At 41.5% G+C, this 18,237-nt stretch overlaps 1 protein-coding gene across 5 annotated transcripts in view; it reads left to right on the top strand.

The window, feature by feature from the left end:
* Positions 1–17,444, top strand: part of Baz1a (bromodomain adjacent to zinc finger domain 1A) — a 121,383-nt gene extending 103,939 nt beyond the window's left edge. For 4 of the 5 annotated variants that reach the window (XM_006515670.3, XM_006515671.4, XM_030246646.1 and 1 more), the window contains 7 exons: positions 1,286–1,434; positions 9,875–10,122; positions 10,207–10,433; positions 11,635–12,095; positions 14,261–14,403; positions 15,388–15,475; positions 15,932–16,882. In XM_006515670.3, the coding sequence (XP_006515733.1) occupies positions 1,286–1,434; positions 9,875–10,122; positions 10,207–10,433; positions 11,635–12,095; positions 14,261–14,403; positions 15,388–15,475; positions 15,932–16,128 (1,513 nt within the window). In that variant the 3' untranslated portion in view covers positions 16,129–16,882. Of the gene's footprint in view, positions 1–1,285; positions 1,435–9,874; positions 10,123–10,206; positions 10,434–11,634; positions 12,096–14,260; positions 14,404–15,387; positions 15,476–15,931 lie in introns of all 5 variants that reach the window. The other variant, NM_013815.2, reaches the window with a different exon arrangement.
* The last annotated feature ends 793 nt before the right edge of the window (positions 17,445–18,237 follow it).

The following is an 18,237-nucleotide window of genomic DNA, read 5'->3' as shown; positions in this document are numbered from 1 at the left end:
ACACCAAAAACGGGCTGGTCTTTTTTGTTGGTGTTTTCTTGGTTTTTGAGATCCTTTATAACTCTCTCCATTGAGGTCATTTTTTTCTACATTTTACTCTGTTGCTTCATTTGTACTGATACAACTAAGAACTATCTCTAATGTTAAAGTACACACTTCTGCCTCAGGAAGATCATTGCGGCTGGTACACACTTCTAAGCGGTGTCTCCTCTGAAAAATGTTGGAAACACATGAAACTGTAATATATAGGAGGCCTCCTTGTCTTGGAAGAACATGGGTAACAGTGAAGGATGTGCTAGAGAGCCAGAGTAGGGGTGCACACCAGTAATCCCCAAACTTGAAGAAAGAGGCAGGAGGACTGTGCATTCAAGACCAACTTAGATCTATATAGAAGACTATACAGTGAGACTTAGTTTTCTACAGGGACAATCATGTGAAAGCACATTTGTAAATGATAAGTTTACACTGGAGATGTAAGTCTGGTGGCTGACATCTAGGAAGTGGGAGAGACTTAAGGTTCTAAGGTCTGTCACCCTCACTTCTGACGCTTTCCCCAGAAGCCTTGCCTCTTCTGCCTTCTCTCCTTGACTAGGTGCCTTGTGTCCTCCATTCCTCTTTGAGGTTGGGAAACTCTGTAACATAGGTGTCAATAAACCTTTGAGGTCTGGGGAGATGGCTTGGTGGATAAAACACTTGCCATGCAAGTAGGAACCCGAGCAAGCATCCTCAAAAGTCACATAAAGTGGGACATGGTCCCAGGGTTCTCACTGACCACATGGGAAGCAGAGACAGAATCTCTGAGAGTTCATGCTAGCTAGCCTGCCATTTGGCTCTCTAGCACATCCTTCACTGTTACCCATGTTCTTCCAAGACAAGGAGGCCTCCTATATATTACAGTTTCATGTCTTTCCAACATTTTTCAGAGGAGACACAGCTTAGAAGTGTGTACCAGCCGCAATGATCTTCCTGAGGCAGAAGTGTGTACTTTAACATTAGAGATAGTTCTTAGTTGTATCAGTACAAATGAAGCAACAGAGTAAAATGTAGAATGTTGTTTGCAATGGCAAACAACAAAAGAAACAGACCTGTCTCAAGGTGGAAGGGAAAACTGATATCTGAGGTTGTGTCATGAACATACATCTATGCACACAAACACACACAAATAAACCCTTCAGGGGTGCTGGGTCATGAACTTATATCCATGCACACAAACACACACAAATAAACTTTGGAAAAATGAGTGGCTCCAAGTTTCACCAAATTGTGATTTTTCTTTTAATTATAGACTTTTGGGGATTAAAACCGAAACTCCAAGTACCATCTCAACCAGTGCCAGTACACCACAGTCAGTGAGCAATGTGGTTCATTATCTGGCCCTGGCCCTCTTTCAGATAGAACAGGGCATTGAACGGCGTTTCCTCAAAGCTCCCCTTGGTGAGTATCTTCTCATTTCAAAATGCCAGTTGGATTTTAAATAACGGGAAGTGTCTTCCTACTGGGGCTGTAGGCTGACATAATGAACTTCATAGGCTAAAGCTGATTTCATTTTTTAAAAGATGAACTTTTCAGGTAAGATGTATTTTAAATAATAACGTAAAATATTGCTTCCTGGCTTACTCGAAACATGCACGTTTTTTAAGCTTATTTCTTAAAATTGCCAAAAAGTATTTCTATCCAGACTTCAAATAATATAAATTAGGTGAAAATGGATTTGTTTGGGCTTTTTTTGTTGTTGTTGTTGTTGTTTTGTTTTGTTTTGTTTTGTTTTACTAACTTAAAATTTTTTGTTAGTGATTTAAATCTCCATTTGGAGATTTGGTTTAAAAATATGCATTACCCAAGAAACACTAAGTTAGAAATATAAAGTGTCAGGAGTATAGATGAAGAAATGTTCTACCATTTGTGGTGTGGGTAGGCGGCGATGCTGGGGATTACCCAGGGCCTCGTGTACGCTGGGCAGGCTCTATCATTGAGCTACAATTTGTGGCTAGAATGAAAGAAATAATACGATCATTTTAGGCAGTTTATGCAATTATTTGTCTTTTTAGGGCCAACCTATGAACCTAATTAGGAAGTCTTAAAAAATATATGGATTTCAAAATTCAAATCAATTTTAACGTTACCTTTGCTTCTAATTCCATGTTGCCTTCTTCAGATTTTAAGTTAATTCATCATGTTAGCTAGATATTAATTCATCATGTTATCACATGCCTTTAATTCTGGCCCTAGAGAGGCAGACAGGTGAATTTCTTGAGTTTAAGGCTAGCCTGAGCTACATAGCCAGTTCTAGGCCAGTCAGGGCTGCATAGAGAGACCTTATTTTTCGTTTTTAAAAAAGTATAGAGAAGATAAAACCCATACTTGTCTGGTCTCATGGGAAGGAACAACTTGAATGCTGAATTTCTTAAATAATATTAATTGATGTGAGGACTAATAAAAATGAAGTGTCAGAGTTAGTGAGACAGCATCATTGGTTAAGAGCACTTATGTTCGTTAAAAGGACTCAGGTTTGGTTTCCAGCATCAACACAGCAGCTCACAGCCTCCTGTAACTGCAGATCTAGTGGATCCAGCACCCTCTCCTGACCTCTGTGGACAGCAGGAGTGCATGTGATACACATACATACAGGCCGGCAAGCACTCATACACATAAAGTAAAAATAAACAAAATTGTAATTTCTTATAGATGAGTGGTTCTCAGCCATCCTAATGTTGCCACCCATTAATTCAGTTCTTCATGTTGTCGTGGCCAAAACCATAAAATTATTTTTGTTGCTTCTTCATAACTATAATTTTGCTATTGTAATGAATTGTAATGTAAATATCCGTGTTTTCTGATGGTCTTAGGCAACCCCATGAAAAAGGGTCATTCGACACACACCCCACCAAGGGTTGTGACCCATAGGTTGAGAACCACTGCTATCAACTGTATCATTCAATTTCAGAATATAAATATACTCGTATAATGCACTTAAATTGAAGAATTTATATCTAATATCCTGTTGTTATAAACCTAATCGTGTTCTTATAAGTTGATATTATTATTATAGCTTAAATAAATCACACCACATTGAAGGCATCAGTCTTAGGCCTTTCTCGTTTCATCTAATGGCTTGTGTTGTTTGCTGGGGTTTGGTCCTGAGGATTGAATCTCTAGGGTCGCAACTCATGCTGGGTAAACACTGCCATTGAGCTGTGGCCCCAGCTCTCCTCCTACTCAAGAGTTAAGACGGGGTCTCACTAAGTTGCTCATGGTGACCTGAACTCTTCTGTAGCCCAGGCAGGCCTAGAACCCAGTGTCCTCCTCTCAGCTGGTGTTACAGGCTCATACCCTCAGGCCAAAGGGTCCTGTATTCCTTTGAATTGCCTTACCACAAAAGAAAAAGTGCACGTGGCACCCCAGTGTATTCAGATCACTTTCAAGATAAGGAGATGGACTCTCACTGGTGAGCTATTTGCTGTTGATAGATTCCGGGTAAGCCTTAAGCTGAATCCCCAACTCACCAGGCTCCAGTGGGTTGTCCAGTCCAGGTAATGCAGATGTTCCTAGTTAAATGGATCACAAGGCCAAAACAAAAGTTATGAGCCCGGGAAGAGACGTGCATGGGGTAGGAGGGGGTGATAGGGATAGAGGGGAGTTAAGAGAGGTTTGGAGGAAGGCTGGGGACACAGCTTGGTGGTAGAGTAATTGCTTGGCCTATGTGCTCAGAACTTTTGGGCCCTTCTAGTGGGCACCTAGAAGTTAAGAATACAGAGAGAAGTGCAGTGGAGCCGTGGCCGAGGTTTCAGAGGGAAGCAAAGGTTCTCATGACACTTAGAATAGCGGTTGTTTGTGATATCTGGACTAAAAGTCTGTGTGCTGATTAACAGAAACTGAAGAATCTACTGATTATTAAGAGACCACCTCCACTGAGATGGAAATGTCTGGGAGTCCTTGGGACAATAGGAAAGTATTTTCTCAGGGTCAGCACCCAGAGGCTGCTGTGTCCAGAGAGTGTAAGGCTCTTTCTCAAGCTGGCCGCAGAACTTGGATGTGTGTAAAAGGCTCATAAGTACTGGTTTTGAAGGCTTGGAAAAAGATGGAGGGAGTTATGGTGAGTGGCTGGGGCTTAGCATCATGTGGTATGGTTGGAGTTCTGGGGAGGGGCCAGGAGAGATCCATAATCCAGAGTAAAGACTGGGGTTGCAGTGAAGACCCCAGATACTGGAGGTGCCAGAGCCATGGCTTATCTTTCAAGGATGACTGTGGGTGTGTTCATCTTCCAGTGGGAACGGAGAAGGAAGCAGAAGCTCCTGCCTCACCCTTGCCTCTGGTTGTGGTGCCCTTGTATCCCATAAGAGGTTCTGTCACTCCCTGAACTATCTAAGATAAGGAGTTCAGTGAAGCCTCCAGTCTGCTTTGAAAACCTGTTTCTTTTTTAAATTCAAGGGGAAATAAGTTCTAGTTGTTTTGTTAGCCGGTGCTTTCATCTGTATTTCTTAGTAAAGCTTTGGGCCAGAAAAAAACAGTGAGAGTTGTCTGTTGGATTTTGGAGGGCCACAGTGAATCTTATGTATACTATATGTAAATATAGTCATTTTAGAACTTACATTTCATGCTGAAAGATAAAAGAAACTTTGGGTTCTTAACTGAAACTCAAAGGTGGCAGAGAATGTGACTGTAATCCCAGTGCTCAGAGGAAGGAGCTAGAGGCTTTGGAGTCAAAGCCAGCATGGCTGAGAGGCCTGCAGGGCATGTGGAAGAGAGAAAATGAAGTTTCATTTTATGAATGTCTGAGATAGAATACATGCTGCATTCTTCTAAAATTTCAACATAGGAAATTAAGCAGCCTCAAAGATGTGTTTGTTTGTTTGTTTGTTTTTCTGGGGAAAGGGTTTCTCTGTATGGCAAACTCACCGGGTATAGTGTGTGCTCATAGCTGTCACTGTGTCCTGCATGCCCTGGGTCCTAGGATCCCACACGTAGACACACATACAGGAAAACCGGTGTTGAGGTGAGTATGCCACCCCTGATGGGGGGCACCTACTACCTACAGCAATCAGGAACCTCAGCCTGCTTATTAGGTACAGAAGGGAGTTGGAGGGATGGTTGGTAGTCTCAAGACGAGGGTCTCTGTAGGTCAGCGGCCTGAGGCTGGAAACATTGAGGGCTTGGTACAGTTGCAGCCTCTGTGCATCTACTCACGGTGATCCACTCACACTAGAACTCCTGGAGAGTTCTTTGCCAGTATGAGCCTCGCCACAGGTAAGGCTTTGCCACTCCTGTGAGGCTGAGACTTTGGAGTCCTTGGTGAGACCACACTCATGCCAACAATAGACATTCACTCAAGGCTTCCTCCTTTTCTAAGGCTATTGTGGAGGCTGAGGCAGGAGGATCACAAATTCAAAACCAGTCTGGGCTCTCAGAATAATTGTTTAGGTGGTGTTGCTGGAAATAGGGTCTTGCTGTGTATTATGAGCTGGGCTTGAATTCACAGAAGTCTTTGCCTCAGCCAATCAAGTGCTGCTAGGATTACAGGCATGCACTACACACCTGACATTCAAAATAAAAGTTAAAATAGAGACAGGGAGATGATACAACAGGTAGAGGCATTGTTGCATTGTTGTAGGAGCCCAATGACCTGATCTCAGTCCTCGGAGCCCACAAAGGTGGAGGGAGAAAACTGACTTCTAAAAGTTGTCCTTGGGCCTTTATAGGTACTGCATGGTACATACACAAACATGTATATCAAGTCAATACAGGTAGCTGGCAGTTACAAACAAAAAAATTCTCGTTCTCTCTCTCTGTCTCTCTCTCCCTCTCTCTCTCTCTCTCTCTCTCTCTCTCTCTCACACACACACACACACACACACACACACACACACACAGTTAAAGTAGAGGCTAGACACAAAGCAGGTAGAGGCAAGTGACTCTCTGAGTTTAAGCCAGCCTGGTCTACATAGTGAGTTCTAGGCCAGCAAGGGCTATATATTAGACCCTGTCACAAAGGCTAAAACTCCAGCTCTACTGAGAGTGCTTGCCTGGTATGCGTGAGGCTTTGGATTCAATCCTTAGTACACAAAGGGAAAGAGAACGGGTACAACCTGTTTATTGTAGTTAATCGCACTGATGAGAATGGGCTCATGGATTTTTTTTTTTAATTCGGGGAAGAGAATCCTGTTCAGTTAATTATCTTAGATGAGGTGGTATGAGAAGTATTTGTTTGGGTTGGTAATTTCATCATAATGTCATGCTTATGGTTAAATCCTTAAGCTATAATAGGAATTCTCAACTAACTTTGTCAATTTGAAATTAGGTAACACAGAAATTAATAAAGATCAAAAGGGAGCTAGAAAAAAAAAGAACAAGAAAAAGAGAGAGGACGATCAATCTAGTGTGAGAGATGGTAAATTTTTAACTTCTTACAGAAATGTGTGTTTGTCTTATAAGAGCTATTTTACCTCTGTATTGCTGAATACTAATGTGCATATTTAGTTTTGAAAAAAAAACTTGAATATAATCATATGGAAAGGAATGAACTTGGAGACAAGCTTACAAAACAACTATTGTCTTACTAATAGTTGACTGCTTCATATTACACTTTAAATAATCAGAATTTTTTTTTTACTTCACTAATTTATTGTGTGAATGCTTGTGCATGCATGTGCATGCTGTGGTACATGGATAGAGTTGGCTCTATCCAGGGGAGTTGGCTCTCTCTGGTCCCTGGATGGAAGTTCGCTATCAAGCTTGGCAGCAAGTGCCTTTGCCTGCTGAGCCATCTTACCAGCCTCTTACGTTCTTCTAAGTTGACGTGTGCAAAGTAAATCTTAGTACTCGTAGCTGTGGTCCCAAGATACACCAAGAGGCTTGTCTTTACTTCTTTGACGTAAGATTGCTCAGCCTGGTTTTCTCTTACATCAAGAGAACCATGGGGAATCTTGGTATACTTTTTATGTTAATCATTTTACGTCAACAATTTATTGAGGAATATATCCAGACTAGCAAATGAAAGATAAGAGAAATGAGACATTCTGCCCTTGATGGTCATGTAACCTAGAGAATAAGCGAGCTGTAATGGGCCTGTCAGAGCTTGTTTCTGAGTGAAGGGAGCAGGTCTGGGAGTGTTTGTGTACAACTGTGCTCTAGCCCTGAGGAAGTGAAGGCCATTCTAAGGAATGTTGGGAGTTGGAAAGTGGCACCCTGAGCCACAGGAGACCCTCTACCCACAGAGCGGTGAGGAAGGCTTGAGAGATGACTCAGTCATATAAGCATGAAGGCTGAGTTCAGATCACCAGCACTCATGTCAAGAGAAAGCCCAGGACAGTGATGTGGGCAGAGTCCCAGTGCTCAGCTGGCATAACAGATGTCACTGATCCTCCTTGCACTTCTGTCCCCACAGTCCACCTGGAATTGGTAGTACAGCCTGTTATCCCAGCATTTAGGAGGCTGAGTTGATAGGATCATAAATTTGAAGCTAGCCTGAGCTACATTATCTTTAAAAAAGAAAGAAAAAGAAAGAAAAGTTCACCAACCCATGAACTGAAACCATTCCCACTGATTTCCAAGCCTACACAGCCTCTCCTAATGGACTTTATTCACTCTAGCGTGTTGACCGGTCTCCAGCCTTATTTTTTGCCATTACGTAGTAAGAACTGGTGCAGATTGATTTGTCCAGAAAGATGTCTTCATGATCTTTTAACTAGCAGTGCTTGTTGGTACTTCCTTGGGGATACTTCTATGCCAGAGCTTTCCATGAAGCCTTTTAATGAAGTCAAGTCAGAAGCATAGAATGAGGGGGCAAAGATAAAGCCAGTGCGTTTTAGTAGATTACACACCCCAGAGGAAGAGGAGCTGAAATCAGAATTCAGCTAGCTCATATACCATCTACAAAAGCTACCTTGGGGTGTGGGCTTGTTCAGGGGTAGAATAGTTCTGTAGTGCACTTGTTCAGGGGTAGAATAGTTCTGTAGTGCACATGGAGTCCTTGGGAGTCATCTGAGCAACACTAGAGACTCAGAAAGGTGAAGGTGGGAATATTCTCTGCTCACATTCTACATATTGTTGACCTGAATACCCACTTCATTTTTTCAAGCTTTAGAGTCATTTGATTCCCTGGCTTTGGTGGCACATGCCTTTGATTCCAGCCCTCACAAGTCTGAGGCACATGGATCACTCACTGAGTTTGAGGCCAGCTCCAGGACAGCCAGGAGCTACTTGGAGACATCCTGTCTTGGGGGGGAGGTGGTCCTCGTTTGACTCATCTGTTGATTTTCCCTTGTCCTACTGAGTTTTTAGTTTCTGTTAACATTTACAAGTTCTCTGTAGTTTTTATTTCTTTGTTGTTCTTTTGGCTGCACTGGGGATCAAACCCAAGACGTGGTGGACCCATGCTCTACCACTGAGCTGCACACTCACCAGAGTTACCAAGTCATGTAAACTTCCTGATCTATGCTTTTTTTTTAATATATACTGTCGCTGTCTTCAGACACATCAGAAGAGGGCATCAGATCCTATTACAGATGGTTGTGAGCCACCATGTGGTTGCCAGGAATTGAACTCAGGACCTCTGGAAGAGCAGCCAAGTGTTCTTAACCACTGAGCCATCTCTCCAGCCCCCTGATAATTTTGCTAGTTCTCACAATGGTTTGGTTTAGTGGTGTGTGGATGTGGATATGTATAGGTGTTGCTACTGGGGATGAAAAACCAGGACTGCAGTGCAAGGCAAGCACTGTACTTCTGAGCCGTTCAAACCTTTTATGGGGTAATGTCTTCTCTATGTTTTGTTTGTCTTAATTAGTATTTGGGGTGGGGGGTGCAAGCAAGGCACAGCATGGAATGGAGGTCAGAGAACACTAGAATTGGTTCTTTCCTTTCACATCACCAGGCTTGCATAACAAGTATGTTTACTTGCTGGGCCATACTGCTGGCTGTGTTTTCCTTGTTTTGTTTTGTTTTGTTTTGTTTTGTTTTGTTTTGTTTTGTTTGGGGGTGTGTAAGCTGGGCGTGGTGGCACACGCCTTTAATCCCAGCAGGAGGATTTCGAGGCCAACCTGGTCTAGAAAGTGAGTTCCAAGACAGCCAGGGCTATAAAGAGAAACCCTGTCTCAAAAAAACAAAAAACAAAACAAACAAAAAAAAAAAGATGGGGGCATGTTTCATTGTTTTGAGATAGGGCAAAGTAGCTCAGGATGGCCTTGAACTTAGTATGTAGCCCAAAATGCAACCTCTTGCCTTGGCCTCTTGAGTGCTAGTACTGTGGTAAAATTTCTGAACTACACTACACAGTGGTATATAGTATATTCACCCTCAAGAACACACAGCCAACACCTTTACCTATGTCAGAACATATACTAGCAGCTCACAAGAAACCTTATTGTGTTTGAATCATTCTGACAATGGGGAAGTAACATACTTGATTCAAAGGAATAACTTATTTAACCAGTTTTAAATTAAACCAAGATTTGATACAAAGACTCAATTGGGAACACGTTGCCTAAATTCTTTTCTCTTTTAACTATTAAAACCTCAAGCCTTCAGTGTGTGGATTTAAGTAATTCCTTATGTCGATTTTTTAAAAATACAGCTCAGCAGACACGTTCTCTTTAACATTGGGTGCGGGCAGCTTGCGGGTGAGACGGCTTCACTCTGTTGCAACCCAGGATGACCTGGGGCTCACTGCATAGTGCAGCCTGCTCAGAACCACAGAGATGCCTCGCCTTAGCCTCCCAAGTGCTGCTTACATGGAACTTTAGTTTTCAGTGTTAAGCATAGTCTTTTTGATAAACATTTGAAGAAGCACGACATCAGAGCTATTTACACTACCAAGAAAGTAATTCTAGTAGACATTTGCCTCTGCCCAGGAGCTTCAATCACTTTTCCCTCTCATTTCAAGATGGCAATGACAGCGGACGTTCTTATAAAACCGTCCTGGACCGTTGGAGGGAGTCTCTCCTTTCCTCTGCTAGTCTTTCCCAAGTGTTTCTGCATTTATCAACCTTGGATCGCAGTGTGATGTGGTCTAAGTCCATACTGAACGCACGTTGCAAGATCTGCCGGAAAAAGGGGGATGCTGAAAACATGGTGCTGTGTGACGGCTGCGACCGAGGGCATCACACCTACTGCGTCCGACCAAAGCTCAAGGTATTTTCATCTTTGTCTGTTGGGCACATTGACATTAAGATTTTGACAGTAGATAGATAATGATCATTTTTGTCATTTGTTCAGGCTGTTCCTGATGGAGACTGGTTTTGTCCAGAATGTCGACCAAAGCAACGTTCTAGAAGACTTTCCTCTAGGCAGAGACCATCCTTGGAAAGTGATGAAGAAATGGAAGAGGGTATGGAAGATGATGATGATGAAGTTGACGATGATGATGAAGAGGGTCAAAGTGAGGAGGAAGAATATGAGGTGGAGCAAGATGAGGAGGACTCTGACGACGACGAAGCGCTCAGGTGAGTGCAGTTTGCAGTGTGAGGAAGGCTCTTCTCGTCTGTGACCCTTCAGACCCACAAGAAGAGCTGAGTCATAATGTTCTGAAACTACCTGTGCACTTTACATATTATAAATATTTCAGAATGTTTCCAAGGTAGGTGTTTCCAATCTAATCTGTCCTCACCCCACTGCCCCCAGAATTATCGATTCTTATGTGGCACAGTGAGCTTCCCTCAGGCCTGGTGTTGAGAATTATCAATTCTTATGTGACACAGTGAGCTTCCCTCAGGCCTGGTGTTGAGAATTATCGATTCCTATGTGGCACAGTGAGCTTTCCCTCAGGCCTGGTGTTGAGAATTATCGATTCTTATGTGACACAGTGAGCTTCCCTCAGGCCTGGTGTTGAGGTTTGAGGGCTGGATGTTCCTGCTGTGGTAGCATTGGCCTCGAACTCAGAAATCCGCCTGCCTCTGCCTCCCAAGTGCTGGGATTACAGGCGTGCGTCACCATTGCCCAGCTATTTGTTTTTAAGAGTACCATCTCTAGCCTAATCAGCCAATTCCAGCTTTAGTGTGAGATCCTGTCTCCAAAACTAAGGTGGAAAGCAATAGAAGACACCCAGCATTGGCCCATGTAGTACTAGCACACCTGAACATGTACATATATTACATAGACACACACACATCAACTGGTCAATAATTTTGGAAAATTCTTATGAATGTTTCTTGTTAAATAGAAGTATGTAGAGAGATAAGTTATATCTAGCTTTATATTTCAGAATCAGAAAGTAGTAAAGAGATTCTTGGCTTGGTCTACTGAACCATATGTTTGAGACCTGTGTTATGTTAGCCATTGGCTAGCCTCTCAGTCACCTCTGTCAATGGTGATGACACAGAAGAAGCACAATGCAAGTAATCCATTATCACAATTCAGGACTTGATTTTCATGATGATATCCTAGTCACCTAGAAAATAAATGTCCTCCCTTGTTTCAGAGAAATACATAAGAACTTGTCTCTAAACTTAAAGGATATGATAATATATACCATTGTGTGTGTGTGTGTGTGTGTGTGTATGAGAGAGAGGAGAGAGAGAGAGATGAATTTATAGCATAAATTATAGCAAAAGTAATTTATGTACAACTCAGTGATTAAGTACAAATAACCATATGTTCTTCATTGTTCATTATTGTATAATTATTGTACTTTCTAACTATTTGTAGCCCACCAAAACGAGGAAGACCCCAAGTTAGATTGCCAATTAAAACAAAAGGGAGATTTGGCCCTTCTTTCCCAAGTCGCAGCCAACGACAAGACCCTGGAAGATACCCTTCAAGGAGCCAGCAGAGCACGCCCAAAAACACTGCTAAATCTGCTAGCAAAAACCTGAGGAAAACAAGATCTGCTCCTCCCACAGAAACTCGATCCCTAAGAGTTGGTAGTCGCTCCACTCGCCACAGTCCGAGTGCACTGCAAGATGTGTTTGTGGAACTGCTTAGTCCTCACAGCAAACGCAGAGGACGGAAGGGTGCTGATCATACCCCAGAGCACAGTCCCAGCTTCACCAACTTCAGGGTCAGCACCTCGAGATCAAGCAGGCAGTTGATTCCTTTAAATACTGCTGAAAGTCTCTCTCTCCAGCATAGTGAATCTAAGAGAAGAGGCAGGAAAAGACAATCTACAGGTATGAAATCTAATATATACTCTTCCTTACCTAAGAGGATTTGAGTCCTTTATCACTCTTTTTGTTTGTTTGTTTGTTTGTTATTTTTTTGAGACCAGGTTTCTCTGTGTAACCCTGGCTGTCCTGGAACTCACTCTGTACAGCAGGCTGGCCTTGAACTCAGAAATTCACCTGCCTCTGCCTTTATCACTTTTTAAAAGCTGTTCCTATGATACACAACAGTCTGATATAAAGCATACATCACTAAAGAGGCAGCTATTGCTAAGTAAAGGCAAAGTATATTAGTAGTATCTACTGGCACAGGGCAGGGTACTAAATTTGAAGATAATATGTCTGTATTTGTGTGTGGAAGCCAAAGGAAACGTAGGCCACTACCCCTGGCCTTTTACCCGAGTGCCAGGGACCAAACTGAAGTCTCCATGTTCTCAGCAGGCACTTTACCAAAGAGCCATTTACACAGATGCCTGCTGAAGGTCAGAGGATCTTGGCTATCCCAGAACTGAAATTACAGGCGTTTGTGAGCCTTCTGATGCAGGTGCTCTTAGCCAACAAGCCATCTCTCCAGGCCTTGTATTCCAGTGTTAGTGGAAAAATGTAGTCAGTATATGAATACTCAGTATACCGAAACACATTTCAGAGCGAGGGATATATCCTAGTGAGGAAGTGCTTGCTTTGTGCATTTCATTCTTCCACTTCTTCCTCCCTCAGAACACACACAATCGGCACTAGACAGGAACATTACATTGTTTGATAAGATTACCCACTGTAGAGGTAGCCCATGCCTTTAATCCCAGCACTCAGGAGGCAGAGGCAGGAGAATCCCTGACTTCAAGACCAGCCTGGTCTACAGAGTGAGCTCTCAAACAGCCAGGACCACCTAGCAAGACCCTGTCTCAAACAACAAAAAGATTATTCTTTGAAATACTAGACTCGGGGGCTGGAGAGATGGCTCAGGGGATAAGAGCACTGACTGCTCTTCCAGAGGTCCTGAGTTCAAATCCCAGCAATGACATGGTGGCTCACAACCATCTGTATTGGGAATCTGATGCCCTCTTCTGGTGTGTTTGAAGACAGCAACAGTGTACTCATATACATGAAATAAATAAATCTTAAAGAAAGAGGTTAAAAAAAAAAGACTTTAGCTGGGCAGTGGTGGTGCACTCCTTTAATCCCAGCACTCAGGAGGCAGAGGCAGGCGGATTTCTGAGTTAGAGGCCAATAGATAAAAGTGCATGCTTACAAGCCTGACAACCTTAGTTCGATTCCTGAAACCTACACGTGAGGAAACAACTGAAAGTTGTTCTCTGACCTCCACACATGATGTATTGCACAGGCGCGCACACACACACAATATATATATCATAAAAGTAAGTCCCTTTCTAAAACTTCTGCAATTTTTTTTTTCTGGTTGCTGTCAAAACTTAACCTGAAATGAGAAGAATGTGTGGATTCACACAAGAGATTTAAACACCTGAATTCACACATGAACCATGTTATACCCTAGATTTCACTGGACCACTTAAGATTTTTTTCATAGCCCTATCTGGCCTGGAACTCCCAGAAAACACTTGCATTTGCCTCCTGAGTGTGGAGGTTTAAATGTGTACTCACACCCTGTCATGATATGCTTTCTTCAAAATATGCTTTAAGAGCTACTAGAGAATTGCTTAGTTGGATTTGTTTGGTTTTTTTAGAGTATCTTTAGTAAAATTGAGTAAGAACCCCAAAAAACTTTTTGGAAATTTTTAAATTAAAAGGGAAATTAAGAGTACTTGGCCCAGATTTCTACGTCTTTCAGAGTAAGTTAGGTGGGCTGAGGCGATAGCCCAGACACCCAGGCACCCAAGCCTTGGCACTAGGTGTTCAGAAGCCATGTAATGTGGCATGGGAGGTGGGAAGGCAGCCCACAGGACCAACACGATGCATCCCAAGTCATCCAGCCACCACGTGCTTGCTGTATCAGAGAGCCAAGGTTTGATTTAAAGACCCTGATTCCAGCATAAGCCTCCACATGCTGGAATCACGTGCAGGCCCGCAACCATACACTGACACCACATACACTTGAAGGGCAAAAACCTCACTATAAGGCGTGGCTTGTATTTCTGTAACAGGTTTAACTTATAATCAATATTTTGCTTTGATACTACCTAAAATTTCTTATTCAGAGTCATCTCCTGTACCACTGAATCGAAGAAGTTCTGGCAGGCAAGGAGGTGTCCATGAACTGTCTGCTTTTGAACAACTTGTCGTGGAACTGGTACGGCATGATGATAGCTGGCCCTTTTTGAAACTGGTTTCTAAAATCCAGGTAATAATATTAATATAACTAGACTTTATAGGGCTGGCAAGATGGCTCAGTGGGTAAGAGCACTGACTGCTCTTCCAAAGGTCCTGAGTTCAAATCCCAGCAACCACATGGTGGCTCACAACCATCCATAATGAGATCTGACGCCCTCTTCTGGTGTGTCTGAAGACAGCTACAGTGTACTTACATATAATAAATAAATAAATAAATAAATAAATCTTTAAAAAAGAACTAGACTTTATAAACTATGCTTGTATTACCTGACTTACATTTATATGATGTAGTCTTTATGGAAACGTTGATAGATGATTGAGCTGCCATGTGCTGGGACTTGAACCCGGGTCCTTTGGAAAAGCAGCCGGTGCTCTTTTCCAAGTCATTAGTTTCTACTTTGAGAGCTCCAGAGCAAGAATCTGAAGGATTAATTAATATAGAATTAATTAATATAGGATTAATTAATATAGAATAACATCTTAAAATTAGCTTGTGTTGTGTGTGAGAGTTGAGTGATGAAGACAGGACCCCACCTTAAGTTAGGAACAGGTAATGAGTAGCAGTCTTAATAGCAAGCGCCTTTACCCAGCAACCCCTATCCCAAGGTAACAGCCCAGTCGAGCCTAAGGCTTTCTCTGTACCTGAAGATTGCCCTGAATTCCAGCCTTTATCTTTTATAGATAGTTTTTGTCATCATTTAAGTAAACATTGTCACTTTCTATTCATTACTATATAGATGCAATAATGCTCACTAATAAATATTATGGGTAAATATATATATATATATCAATCAGGTTTTTTCCTTTCATAATAAATTACATGTATGATGGTATTAAATGAGCTTCTACATCATTATAATGACTCAAAATATGTGACATAGTTTAATGGAATAATAGTATTCAGAAGTTGATATTGTTTTTCGGGTATAAAATTAATTTAACCATATATGTCCAATAATTTCTTTGTACTGTGAAATACCTTATTATTTTACAGGTCCCAGACTACTATGACATCATTAAGAAGCCCATTGCCTTAAATATAATTCGAGAAAAAGTAAATAAATGTGAATATAAATTAGCATGTGAGTAACCTATCATTTCCTTTTTAGTGCTTTTAAGAGATGTTGCTATTTTTATTTTGTTTTAAATTAGTACATTAGTATAGGCTGTTTGGCAGCCCAGGAGGTTCCTCAAATGCTCATTAGTACATACTGATGTACACACTGAGGTGGAAGATGGATGGGTTAAATAAAGAGGTTGAGTAGTTAAGAGACATTCTGTAGAGTCTGGTCCTAGTGGGGAAGATTTTGGCTTTAATGCAATGATTAACCACGGGCCTCCTGGGAATCTGGGCCAGGCCTCTGTCTGCAGCGGAGAGCTGTGGAAACACACAGTGCGCAGTGTCAGCAGGAGGGTCTCCAAACCTTTATAAGTGAACAGCTTTAAGCTCAACTTCTCTTACCTTGTTTCAGTCTCTTCTTTTCTGACTTCCCTTTTCCTAATGAGCTTTCCACATTTTTGTTTGTTTTTCTCTCCAGCTGAGTTTATTGATGATATTGAGTTAATGTTTTCAAACTGCTTTGAATACAACCCTCGGAACACAAGTGAAGCAAAAGCTGGAACTCGGCTTCAAGCATTTTTTCATATTCAAGCTCAAAAGCTTGGACTCCACGTCTCACCCAGTACTGTGGACCAGGTTAGCACGCCACTAGCTGCAAAGAAGTCACGGATCTAATTTTGTCCTTCTAAAGGCAATACGTGAAGAAAAAGATAAATCGTTCATGAAATGGAACATTAAATCATGCTCTAAAGCAGATACGTGTATAAAGCAATAACAGCTGGTTGACCACATGCAAGTGTGGCCTGCACTATATTCTCAATTTACTATTAAGCACTCAGGAGAATGTAGGAAAGATTTCCTTTGCTACAGTTTTTGTTCAGTATCTACTAAGTTTTATAGCTGTATTGGGTACAGTCCTGGTTTACAGAGGCTTTTGTGCATTTTGAGGTCATTCATGTGTTCAGGTATCCTGAAAAATATTTTTCAACTATGATTTATTTTGTCATTGAGCTTTAGGAGTTTCAGTCATAAGGAGGCTTTGTCTCCACAGTAGCTCTTGTAGATCACAGCTTAGAGAATGTGTCTAAAGACTGTTTCATGAGCACATGGTTTCAACACTACACATGAATGAATCCAATTCTCTAGCTCTGACGTGCTGTAGCCAGTGCCTGCCGACTGAATTTATTAACTAGATATTTATTTAGCATTCAAAGTCATTTGTGAATTTGTTTTGTATTTATAAAATTTATACTTGGAAGAATGTTCTTTAATTTTTTAAACATTTTACTATGTTTCTGTTTTATTTCTTGACCAGTCTTAATGATTTAAAAATAAAAATGCCACCCTCTCTAACAGTTCTGTTTTACAAACGATAAGTTTCTGTGTACAACTTTTCTAAGTGTGCAAATAAAATGATACATTTTTTCAAGTTTTCTGAATTCTGAAGTTTTTGCAAATTAAAATCATGCTTTTGTCTGTTTATACATACAGATCATAAAAGCCATACAGTGTTTCATTGTCTGGGTAGAAGATGCCTCCAGTTGGTGGCAGTGATATTCTTGCACAGATTCACACTAGGAGAGAAGCATGTTGAATCCTGAGATTGCAGACATATATCACTGTGCCTGATTCCAAATACATGGTTGATTTCAATGGTCTTTGTGGTACAGGCCTGTAATCTTAGCATTCAATAAGCCTGAGGCAAGAGGATCACAAGTTCAGGGCCAGCCTGCCTGGGCTACACAGTGAGAAGCTGCCGATGGTAGTTTGAATGTAAATGGTGCCCATGGGCTCTGGATTGGAACACTAGGACCAAGTGGCTTCTGTATGGAAAGGCTTAAGAAATGTGACCTCAGCTGGACGATGGTGGCGCACGCCTTTAATCCCAGCATTCCAGAGGCAGAGGCAGGCAGATAGATATCTGGGTTTGAGGCAAGCATCGTCTACAGTCAATTCTGGACATTGAGGGATACACAGAGAAACCCTTTCTCAAAAAAAAAAAAAAAAAAAAGGAGGAGGAGGAAGAAAGGAAAGAAAATGTGGCCTTGGTAGAAGAAGTGAATGAATGGAAACAGTTGGAGGAATGGATGTCTTGGGACAATTTTGCAGATTATGTGTTGCTTAAAATGTAATGTAACTGACACAGAGCCCAGAAAGCTATTGTGTTTTTGGAAAAGTCTCTGCTGAACTGAACTTGCTAACATGCTTCCTGTTGTGGTCTGGCCAGTGGTAAATGTACTGCAGTGATGTTAAAGGGCTCTGTAGAACTTTATACCTCTCTGGATGTTTATACGCATGCAGTTTAGTTTTCAGATGTGGTATGAACTGAGTGCTTCTGACAGCAAAAGGCAGAGGTACTAGTGTCCAATTTTTAAAAAAACGTTTTTTTTTTCTTTTTTTATGTGTAAGAATTTTATACTTAAAGTATCTGTAGCTTTTGGGGTGAAAAAAAACTTTTCTTTGCCTTACTCCCAGTTTGCTCCCCCTGCTTCAAATGCTCTCAGTTTCCTATGCCTGCTACCAAAGTCATGATTGATCCCAAATAACTTCTTATATAAATTGCTTTGGTCATGGTGTTAAATCACAGCAAGCATTGACTTTTTCATTGACTACTATTGCAACAAATGCCGGATGGAAAGAAGTCAAAGTCGATAGTCTTTGTACCTAATAACTGTGAAATGCCTTTTGTATTAAATAAACCAGTTCTGCAAGATTTCTTGGTTCATCTCTCCATTTTTCAGAAGAGGTTAAAACTCACATCATTTTTTTTTTAATTCAGTCAGG

Source organism: Mus musculus, chromosome 12, assembly GCF_000001635.26.
Source record: "Mus musculus strain C57BL/6J chromosome 12, GRCm38.p6 C57BL/6J".
Taxonomy (NCBI): domain Eukaryota; kingdom Metazoa; phylum Chordata; class Mammalia; order Rodentia; family Muridae; genus Mus; species Mus musculus.
This window is presented reverse-complemented; position numbering and strand designations above follow the sequence as displayed.